This window comes from Panthera onca, chromosome A2 (genome assembly GCF_046562875.1).
Source record: "Panthera onca isolate mPanOnc1 chromosome A2, mPanOnc1 haplotype 2, whole genome shotgun sequence".
In the NCBI taxonomy this organism is placed as follows: domain Eukaryota; kingdom Metazoa; phylum Chordata; class Mammalia; order Carnivora; family Felidae; genus Panthera; species Panthera onca.
The window spans coordinates 132735942-132747999 of NC_138340.1; the positions used below are offsets into that span (position 1 = coordinate 132735942).

A 12058-nucleotide genomic window follows, 5' to 3' on the forward strand; every position below is an offset into this window, starting at 1 on the left:
TTAGAACAACCTGAACTCAAACTCTATCTCTAGACTACATAATTAATTTGACTGCTTTGGATTATAAATTAACTGTTTATTTTAACCATTAGTTGTTTACTTATCAATTCACATCACACCGTTAGGTTTTCTATACACATGTCCTCAAACACAGCTCTTTTTCTATCCTCCTTTGTTGTCTCATTTTTTGGAATAAAATCTCACTAATTTATATCATAAATGTTAGATTAATTAAACAAGTTATTCATTAAATCAAGATAATAGGGGGAAGGGTTTAAGGAATCAAATTGTTTTCAAACACTTAAACTCATGTAGGAGCACTCATTCTCATATAAATAATGTGCTAATTACAAATTATTCTTTCTGTTAATTAAGGCAGGTCAGCAGGATTTCTACTTGGCAATACTTAGCTTAAGTGCTCAACTTGCTATTTGTGCTCGAAATTAATGAAACAAAATTACCTTTAAAATGTCAGGCTTTTCATTATTTTCTGTGATTCTTTGCACTCATTCCTTTCAATTATTTTAATGCAGAGAGGTTTAATTTATATACATATTTATGCATCCGTTTTTATAAATTATTTTAGCAGTAGTTAGAGATTCAAGAATAGATGAAGTTAGGGTAATTGCTCTCAAAAAAAAAAACAAAACAAAACAAAACAAAACAGAAAACCAAAAGACAAAAATCACTATGCTAAGTGGTTTCAAAACCAAATCAAAAAGCTCTTACCAACTTGTTACAACTTTTTGGGGTTTACATTTCTACCACTTTCACTGGCCTAGGTGGCAATAGATACTATCTTGTATACATCTACAAATATGAACTTACAATTAATTTTCTATGTTCATCAGGATCCTAAGGGTTCATCTCTCTTCAGTGACTACTATGGATAAGTTATGTCTGTTATGGATAAAAGGAAAGGTTGAGAGAATATTGACAGGCTTGTCATATATTTCTAAGCCAGTCCTAAACTCAATTCTGCTTGCTTTTTCCTGAGCATGCTATTTCTGAACATGTCTTTAGACAGGCTGTTTGCCATTTATAGTTCTTTGAAACACCTTAAAATCACCAACCCATTTCTCCTTGCTACCTCTATTCCCCAAATGTTAAAAACTAGCAAAAAAAAAAAAAAAAAAAAAAAAAAAAAAAAAAAAAAGAAAGAAAGAAAGAAAAGCTGATATTCATATTAGTAACTACACTTAAATAAATTAACACTTTAAAATAACACTTACGGAGCGCCTGGGTGGCTCAGTCAGTTGAGCATCCAACTTTGGTTCAGGTCATGATCTGACAGTCCATGAGTTTGAGCCCAGCATCAGGCTCTGTGCTGACAGCTCAGAGTCTGGAGCCTGCTTCAGATTCTGTGTGTCCCTCTCTCTGTGCCCTTCCCCCTGCTTGTGCTCTGTCTCTGTCTCTCAAAAATAAATAAAAATGTGGGGCGCCTGGGTGGCGTAGTCGGTTAAGCGTCCGACTTCAGCCAGGTCACGATCTCGCGGTCCGTGAGTTCGAGCCCCGCGTCAGGCTCTGGGCTGATGGCTCGGAGCCTGGAGCCTGTTTCCGATTCTGTGTCTCCCTCTCTCTCTCTCTGCCCCTCCCCCGTTCATGCTCTGTCTCTCTCTGTCCCAAAAAAATAAATTAAAAAAAAAAAAAAAAAAACGTTGAAAAATAAATAAAAATGTTTAAAAAATTTTTAATGAAAAAATAAAATAACACAAATATTTTCTTAGTGAATAAACTAATATATTGACAAGAAAACCAAAATGGTTTTTGATTATTCACCCTAAGGAGACATAAACAATGAGGTTGAGCAAACTACCAGGTAATCAAGATTGGTTACACATACATGTAAGAACTTGGGCACACTTATACTATCTTGACCCAAATTTTCTGTCTTTGCATGTTGTTTTGTTTCTACTTTGTTTTTATGTTGGGATCCTTCTTACACATCCAATTTTTTTTTCCATGACAAAAAAAAACTATCATTTAAACTAAGACAAAACATAAGACACAGAGATAGGAAATAAATCATGTATTAGTAATACCAAAATGTTAATTGTGAAAAACTTAATCATAAGTTACCAAGTTTTATTAATCACTTTTATGTCACCCCTTTTGAGATTTCTTTTCACCTGAAATATACTAATGATCAAGTATGTTTTCTCTTTTTTTAGAGACAGAGTCTCAAAGATGTTTAAATGTCAGTATTAACTATTACATAAAATATTCTGTGTTTATTGCCCTGGTTTAAGTATTTATAATATTATCTCAAATATCGTATGAGTTCAGAGTTCTTAGGACTCCACGACTGTTTAGATTACACTAGTGAGGTGCTCCCTGATTAGCACTCACTAGGGATTCTTAAAATGTTGAAGAGATATGCAATCCATAAACTAAATTCATCATGGGATGGTATGTGTGATTGTTGTATGAGTATGTACCTGTGCAGGGAATCTTATGATTTTTTTTTTTTTTTGTATTAGGCCTTTAACTGTTAAAAGGAGTGCCAGTCAATGATAAAAATATACTTTATAATGTCACACCTAACCATTTTTAATTACTACCCATCTCTGAAAATAAAAACTGTTGAAGATATATAACACTATCAGTTTTTTGAAAAATAATAAAGTATTGTGAGGTGAGATTCTTACTGCCTGCCTTCAAAAAGAAACAAAAACAAACTTTGCATCAGCAATAAAGGAGCCTCATATTAGGCAAAATGGAAAATTTAGTAAAACTCCAATTGATGCTTTTCTTTCTAGGAGTCTAAAAATTTACTAATTTCCTCTTAAAGCTCTCTTTGTAAGTATAGGTAATGTTATCCTGAGTAATATTTTAATAGTGATGATTCATGTATTCATAATTGCAATGTATTTTACAGGATGCAATTTTATCATTGTATACATAGAGTGATAATACTTATTTTGACCCAAGACTAAAGTTGAACTGGATCTCAGCACTATAAATGTATTCCTCATCTCAAGGATAATAATGCTCTATTATTCATTTTCCAGATACTCTTATCAGTTAAGAATTGTATTCAGGGGCGCCTGGGTGGCTCAGTCGGTTAAGCGTCAGACTTCAGCTCAGGTCACGATCTCACGGTCCGTGAGTTCGAGCCCCGCGTAGGGCTCTGGGCTGATGGCTCAGAGCCTGGAGCCTGCTTCCGATTCTGTGTCTCCCTCTCTCTCTGCCCCTTCCCCGTTCATGTTCTGTCTCTCTCTGTCTTAAAAATAAATAAATAAATAAATAAATAAATAAATAAATAAACGTTAAAAAATAAAAATTAAAAAGAATTGTATTCAGACACAAGTAAAAGTGATGTTAAAAACTAAGACATTAAAAAATGAGGGAAGTGATTTTTTACATAAAACTAAGAAGCCAGGAGGTTATCATTTGCTAGCATTGACTCAATGGCTAAAAGATGTCACAGCTGAAGTTTTGGTAAGACTCTTAGCCTATCCCTTGTAATCACAAGATAGCGAGGACTGTGGTCCAGTATATGGAGGGAGAAGGGGTAGAACAAAGGGCAAAAGAATGCCTGTAACAGGACAGCAAAGGTGTTTACTAAGTCTACTGCAGACTTTTGTTAATGTCTTATCTACTGGAACTATGTCCCATAGCCATCCCTAACTTCACAGAAGACAGTAATATAGTTTTCACTGGGACACATTCCCTTCTCTCATTCATATTTCTTTTAGTAATGAAAAAGGGGGCAATGTATATTGAATACACAACTAGATGGCGCTGTCACAGAAATGGCTATAACAACTCATTTCTCCTAAGTGCTGAGCATAACATTTAGTATTCATCTAACAAAACAGTAAGGACCTGCTATGTGCCAGAAACTGTTATAAATAAATTGTTAGAATTATTTTAAAAAGTATATTAAATAGGACATATTTCTCACCCTTGAGCACACACACATAGTTCATTAAATAATTAATAAAAAAAGGACATTTTTATTAAATAAAGTGTTGTTTTAAATATGGTAGATAGGAGATGGGCTAGGCATAACAAGGGAGAATTTCTTTCTGCTTGGAAAGGTCAGGAAACTCTTTGCAAAGAAAGTGAGACTCAAGCTTAGTCCTGAAAGATAAGCAGGGGTTTGATAATATGCAAAAGGAAGGTACTGCAAAAAGAAAAAACGATTTTCCTGGCAGAAGGTTCTTGAGTCCAAAAGTGTAGAGTCAGTCATTCATTTAGCCATATTTGTTAGCACCCAACTGTGAGGAACAGTGAGCTACAAACTGGGGATACATGGATGAATAAAACTAACATGGACTGTGCTTACCTTCGTGGAATTTACGGCCCAGTCATATGAGAGTATGCAGCCTTTAAGAGCTTTGGATTAGCTGTCACACAGAATACCTGTGCAAAAAGAAAGCATTATAGAACCCAAGCAGTCTCCTTAAGGATAACGATTAGGGAGAGGTGAGGCTGTAAGAAGACCCCACCCTACCCTCCCTTTTAACCCTTTAATCCTGTTTTAGAAATGTGTGCCATTAGAGAGCTTTTTGTAGAGAATGACATAATCAATGAGTTCAATTTTCTAAGGTTAGAGAAACAGCAGTAAAAAGGATTGACTGGACTCAAGGCTTAAGAATAAAAATTGGATATTCAGATAGCAGATGATTCTAGTAGGTAGTCAAGAGGATAAGATGGAGACAATATTTGTGGTAATGAAAGGGAAATGGGTAAAAAAGAAAAAAACTTAGAAAGCAGCATTGACAAGGTGTGGGAATGGATGGAAGCTGAGTATAAAGGGATAAACCATATCTTTCAAACTCTGTGTGTGTGTGTGTGTGTGTGTGTGTGTGTGTGTGTAGTATAGGTTGGGGGACTGCCATTTGTCTTCCTCAAAATTGTGTGACTAAGATTTGAGAATAGGAAGGAGTTCACTTTTGTATCTGTTTAACTTTGTGATGCCTGTGGGACATCTCAGTGGAAACATTTTTTTCTCAATAGTTAGAAATACAGCTCTGAATCTATAAATATTAGCCAGTTTTATACTAAAGATAGAGAATTGGGTGACTTTAGTATTATATGACAGCCAAAGCCTTGCTATTTTGAGCCATACTCATTCTTTTGAACCAATCTTTGTTAAGCAACTAGTATATACAAGGTACATACTATTCTTAGCTGGAGATGTTCATCCACACATTCGGGCACACACATACACACAGGCTCACACACACACACACTGAAGTCTCTGCCTTTCTGGAATTTACATTCTAGGGAAGGAAATAGCCAGGAAGCAAATATATATTATAATGTACAGATAAATACTATAATGACAAAGAAAGTTGAAAGTTAATAGGATAGAATCACACCCGTTTAAATAGGTCAGTCAAAAAGACCTCTCTGATGAGAAACACTATAGCAGAGATATTAAGGAAGTAAAAGATGAAGGCTTGTATGTATGAGGGATTCTAAGCAGTGGGGACAATATGTACAATGACTTTGAGTTGGGAATGTGCTCTCTCTGTTTAAGGTTTAACAAGTAGTAGAATGAGCAAAGGGGACAGTGCAATGAAATTCAATCTGAGGGATAGCAATTGGCCAGTTTATATATAAATTTTATTCTAAGTAAGATAGAAATCCTTGGAGATCTTTAAAAGGAAAATTAACATGATGTGGTTTAAGATTTAAAAGGTATTTTGGCTTCTGTGTGCACAGTATATGGAAGGGGGTAAAAAGGAGAAACCAGAAACCAGATAGAGCAGGAAAAAAATGATGGAGGTTGTGCTAGGCTGGTAGCAAAGTCTGGAAGCATTCCAAAGATTTTTCTGATGGGTTGATGTGGGGGTTGATAAAGAGGAATCAAGGACGATTGCACCATTAAGGATTTGTCCAAATTGGTGACTTGAAAAAGAGCAACAGCTTTTTTGTTTGTTTGTTTGTTTGTTCCCTTGTTCGGTTGGTTGGTTTGGTTTATTTGGCTCTGATTTGTTTTGATTGTTTGTTTGTTTGTTTGGGAGTGTTTTCTTTGAGGGGGGGTGCTTGTTAATAGGAAGTTCAGTTGATGAATTGTTAAATTTCATATGCTTATTTCAGAGGCTAATGTTATGATCAAGGCAAATACAGAAATACACATCGAGTTCACGGGAGACATAGGGACTGGAGCTATAAATCTACGAGTTGTCAGCATACAGATGGTATTTAGGGTCATGAATCTGAGTAAGGGCACCTGATGAATGAGAGAAGAGAAAGATGAGAATCAGAAGGAAGGGAGAGAAGACAGCCATAGACTTAACCACTAAGATTTGGAGGAGGTAGAAGACGTGCAGAGAAGGCTGAGAAGTAGCAGCCAATGTATAGAGTGACAAGGAAAAGGGAAGATGGATGAGAACTGGGAAAGATTGACATTTGAAAGATGAGCAGAAAAAGAGAAGCTCACATTCATTTTTGTCCACATCACATTTCGTGGCTTGTAAGAAGTGAGATTCACATTGCCATGTCCTACTTTAACTTTCACATTTAGAGTATTCTGATGAGACCTGCTGAATGAGATGACCAAAAATTTCAGCTCGATGCGATTCAACTGTTCTGGTTATTGGTGAAGACATTGGGTTTTCATTTTTTATCACTGATTTGTTATTCTGTTTTTATGGCTAAATTCATAAAGGCCAGTGTCTTTTCCATCCAGTTAATCTCTCTATGGCTGTGCCGATTATTCAGCATTTGAAGCTCGGCAAAGAAAAGCCGAAGAAATGGGCTAGAAGTGGATGGCAAGTGAAAATAGGATGATAAGAAGAAGATAGGAACAAAAATTAGTTCAGACCTCACTTTTGCTTCTGTGAAAGGGCTCATTCTTCATATTCATGACTTACAAGGTTTATTTTATAATTTCAAACTTTTCCTCAAGTTAAGACTTTCCATAGACAAATGTATAATCTTTTGAACCAAATGGATATAAAGATAGAATAAAGAGCACTTTAAAAAATACATACTGACATGTCTCTATGTCTCTTGGTACAAACTGGTTGTGTGCTGTGCAGTGAAAAAAGATATGAATCAAAGAAGGAATCCTGCAACAGAAAGCTTTTGCATCAATGAGTATGTGGGGAGGGGGGAGAAGGAATAAATTCAGTGGAGAACCAAAGACCAGCCAGATCTTTAGAGGAGAATTTATCAGACAACTTGCCTTAGGACATGTACTGGAATGCAGTAGAGGAGAAGTTAAACTTCAGGGTTTGATGGCTAGACAGTTACGCTACGAAATAAAAATTTGTTCTTACTAATGGTACATTAAATTCATAATTCATTAGTAACTTTAAAGAAGAATATTCCACTGTGGTGTTTCTAACTAACTTTTGCTTACATTATTTTCTCATGAAAGCCAACTATCCTTTTCTAAATATGTGAGGTTATGTTTAATTACTAAAATTTTATGATGCATAATCATTTACTTTGTATTTGTTATATTTTTTTATCATTATTCCTATAAGTTTTCAGGAATATAGCATAAAATACTACTTTTTCTCCCCACCAAAAAAAAAAAAAAAAAAAAAAAAAAAAACCTTTCCAAACAACAAGGTGTAAATGGAAAACTAGTATAATAAATTACAGTTAAACGCTCACTGTATTGTTATTTTTATTAATTTATCAGCTAGAAATTGTTATAACTTAAGAGTCTGATTTTGTTTGAGTATAATCTGAGTGTTCTTTTCTTTTTCAGTATAAATTGTCACTGGCTTCACACCATGTTCTGGTGCCTGTTTATGGGCTTTTCCAATTTACATTATTGCAAGACCTTTTCAAGTGAACAGAAAGGCACAGGCCTTCATGTAAGAGAAGTGTGTTTATGAATGCTTTCATTAACTAAGATGTACTAACAGGCTGTCCCCAACTTACTAATAGGTTTTGTTGCACACAACCAGCTCTGAGCTCGTTGTTTAGAGACAGGAATTCCTGTTCCCATAGAAACAGTGTTGTATATGATCCCATGCCAACTCTCAAAAGCTTTTTTCACCATAATGTAACTAAAATAATACTAATAGAGTCTGAATCCTTTCGCCTGAGTCCAGATCTCTGATGCCCTCTGGACCTGACAATAGAAGAGTCAGATAGAAGTGGCTCCATACAACAATTCCCATGGAAGCACAGGGAGAAGTTTCTCAAAGCATGAATGAGGAGAGTGGGCCAAAGGCTTGCTCTACCCACTAATAGGGTTCTCCAGGGAGCTGGAGTGGATAAGGAATAGGGTTTTGAAGTAGGGATGTTATCTGCTGGGAACTAAATGGAGAATAAAGTAATCTGAATTATTTACAAGTCTTAATTTTATTTTTATTGTACACCTTCAGAATTGGTGATATAGTAAGAAAAATAGAAGAGAAATTGGAATGCTTAGAGTCAAATTAATATTATTGGTGACCTTGGTAGATTACTTAACTTGTCTAGGCCTACTTCCATACTACGACATGAAGGGGTTTAATGAAACATTTTCAAAGTCCTTTTTTTTTTTTTTTTTTTAAGCTATAAATTGTTTGATTCTGTCATAGCAGTGTCAGTAATGAGTAAAATATAGTGGAAATGGAACCAATGAATGGTTGGGGATATCTTCTCATTTCCCATGCACTGTGTAATGCATTACATCATTATAATGAATAATAATGGTAGTAATAGTAATAAACATGACACAGTTACTAAGATTATCAACATTTTACCTAGTAGAGCAGTAGTCCTCAGCCTTGGCTAATCATCAGAGTCACTGAGGGAGCTTTCAAAAAACTGACATTCTCAGATCCCACCTCAAACTTAATCAAATGAGAATCTTCAAGACTGGAGCCCAAGAATTTCTTTTTGTAAAATAGCTTCCTGTGTGATTCTGATGAATGAATGGGTAGAGAACCATTATAGATGTCCTTAGTGAATTAAAATAAAAATTTAGCATGATTTGCGGTTTTCGTAACAAAATTTTTGTATAAAGTGTTTGTTTCTCAGTAGTTTTCTCAATCTTTCTGAAGTCCAATTTAAATATAAATCTGCAGAGCAAGCCATTTCTTCTTAAAGGTAAATTTGAGCTAAAAGTCCTAAATCTTAGAATCTGATATAATAGAGTTTTGTTGTTGTTGTTGTTTTACTTTTTAAAAGTTTATTTGTTTATTTTTGGAGACAGAGAGAGAAAAAGAGAGAGAGAGAAAGAACAAGCCAGGGAGAGGCAAAAAGAGAGGGAGAGAGAATCCCAAGTGGACCCCCTGCTGTCAGCACAGAGTGCATCACTGGGGTGGACCCCATGAACTGTGAGATCATGACCTGAGCTGAAACCAAGAGTCAAACGCTCAACCTACTGAGCCTCCCTGGCGCCCCAGAGTTTCCTTGTTTAAATGTTCATTGGAAATATTCAGTGTTAAATTACCTTTTCTTGTAGATTGCCAACAAAGGGCATATAGCAAATGACAAACTATTTCCTATTTTAAAGCAAAATAAGGCTCAAATTGCTAAGATTTATTTCTAATAGGTGAAAATACTTGTGACATTGTGGTCACACCTGAGTATAAATTTTATCATATTAACTGGACTTTAAAAACACTTCCAGGGAGGCACCTGCGTGGCTCAGTTAAATGACCCAGTCTTGATGTCGGCTCAGATCATGATCTCATGGTATGGAAGTTCGAGTCCCACATTGGTCTCTATGCCGATGGTGTGGAACCTGCATGGAATTCTATCTCTCCTTCTCTCTACCCCTCACGTGCTTGTGCTCTATCAAAATATTAAAAAAAAAAAAAAAAAAAAAAGCACTTCCAGGCAAACCATGGAAAGAACCTCTATTGTTTTGTATGTTTATATGTATTGTTTTTTTCTTTTTCATAATAGTGTATCTAGAACTACAAAATAAATTTAAATATGTATTTTGAAGCATAATCATTTCAATTTTAATATAAAGGATTAATGTTTTATGTAACATTTGTAAATTAACTGTGCATTGGATAATATTCTGTAAGATTTGTGAAATTTAAATGTTTTTATTTTCCTTGTATACGAATTATCTTTTATATATTTTTCTCAAATAGTAATCGATTGACTTAGCAGAAATGATGCATGGCAGTGAAATATTACACAGATACCACAGTGTAATAAAGGTAGTTTTCCAAGGGTTGCTTATGACAGCAGCGTCATTTTAACTCAAAGAGTTCGTATGAAATTGTGAGGGACTGAGAATTTTTAGAATTTATCACTTCATTAGTTTCTTGATACCATTCTTAAATAGCCATTAAAAACAAAAGAAACTTTAAAAATGTTCTACTGCTCTTTGTCACTGTTTCCAGTCACTGTCACTCTTCCTACTTTGTTCTATGCTTCTGTTCTACCCACGGTTCTTCCCCGGTGCCTATTATCTAAATCACCTTTGGGGCACCTTTTTATTTCACAGAAGGGTGACTGTCCTTTGGATAGGTGTGTTCAAGGTGTCCTTTACAGTATCCTCTACATTACATGTCTCATCCCCATGTTTCCAACGCACATTAAACATGACAAAGCTGAGACCTTTAAAACAGTTCTTAATAAAAGAAGAGCAGGGAGGTGGCACCACCATAGAGGCTCAAATCGCAAGGGTCTAATTTGGTGTTGGCAGGGTGAGATGTTGACAGGATCCTCTTTTTTTTTTTTTTTTTTTTTTTTTCACAGCTATTTCCATGGCTGTGGAATCACAAGGAAGGTCCTGAGTGTGTATTTTGGATTTGTCCTCAAATTTCAGAATGCCTCATTTGTGTATACCAGTGTCCCAGCTGTTGCAGACTTTGTAATGAATTAGTATTGGACTCAGAAATTGAGTTTCTGCCAGAGGATTCTGGCAGTGAACATTCTCCTATAACAACAGATGGATGATAGCAGTGGAAATGCCAGGGGACTTCACAATAGCATGTCTCAGGATTCAGTGTAATGGCTTAACTTCAACATAAAGATGATCAGAGCAAGCACAGCTTATTGTTCCTCTCTGGTGAGTGGTCTGTTAGGTGCCAGTTATGTAAATGAAGATAATTACAAGAGAGTGCCAAAATGTGTCCTCCATGAGAAAGTGTGCAGTTCTTAAATAGATCATTCTGCAATCATAAGAAGCCTTTGCGGGGGGCAACAAAATCCCCCTTCTATGAGAGGCTTAATATCTTTTGAGACATTGGGAGAAGAGTGCCATTTTGAGCAGAAGCCGATTGGGATTTCTCCAAGATTGCAAAGCATCTTCCCAGTGTGACCCTCAGAAATAAAGTTTTAATTTCCAGTTTAACTATCCATCTTTCAATAAGCATTCTTTCATATGCTTCCTTTCTGATTACAAGCCCAAATGATTAATTTAAAGAGGAGAAACATTAAATTGGAAAGCATTTTTCTTAAAAATGTATGGTTAAACAGCTTATTCCTTTGGGCAGAAGCCTCATATGTTAAAAAACGGAAACCACTTTTGAAAGGAACTTTAGCACACTTTCTGTCACAGGATAAAGTAACTAGGTCCTTATCAATCCTGTTGGTCATTTGCTTTTTAAAAGTTTTGTCTCTTACCTTCCAAAAAAACTGCTTCTGGAATACAATGACATTACTTTTTATAATCCAAAATAGAATCCTCCTTCTTAATTACCAGCCACATGGAGTTCATCCTATGTAGAATTTTTATATTTTTTAATGAAGAGTTCTTCCTCACACTATTTTCAAGTGCCATAGTGTGGATAATTAGTTTTAAAGGCAGAACACGACCAATGAAGTTTAGTGACCTCTGTCATAATGCAACACAATAATAATAAATTTTTTTAAAAGACTAAAAGCAGCACCATCAAGTAATTGTTTCCTTTTTGGTGATTAAATTGCACACTCTGGGAGGGCAGGAACATTGCCTGTCTTGCCCACATTTTCATCTCTAGGGTCTAACAAAGAGTAAAGGCTTTAAAAAAAATGTTAGTTGAAATGAAACATGGTTCAGCCTTAAGAAAGAAAGAAAGAAAGAAAGAAAGAAAGAAAGAAAGAAAGAAAGAAAGATCCTGCCCTTTGCAACAACAGGGATGGACCTTGAGGAGATTATGCTAAGTGGAGTAAGTCAGACAGAGACAGACAAATATTGCATGACTTC

General features: G+C 35.4%; 1 protein-coding gene across 10 annotated transcripts in view; it reads left to right on the top strand.

Annotated features, from left to right (window-relative positions):
• FOXP2 (forkhead box P2) overlaps window positions 1-12058 on the top strand; it is a 566859-nt gene that overhangs the window by 381752 nt on the left and 173049 nt on the right. Inside the window, exon 1 of one of the 10 annotated variants that reach the window (XM_060632936.3) lies at window positions 7679-7787. The exons of the other annotated variants lie outside the window; for them this stretch is intronic. Within the exon in view, the coding sequence (XP_060488919.1) occupies window positions 7704-7787 (84 nt within the window). The 5' untranslated portion in view covers window positions 7679-7703. Of the gene's footprint in view, window positions 1-7678; window positions 7788-12058 lie in introns of those variants that run through there. 10 annotated transcript variants of the gene reach the window in all.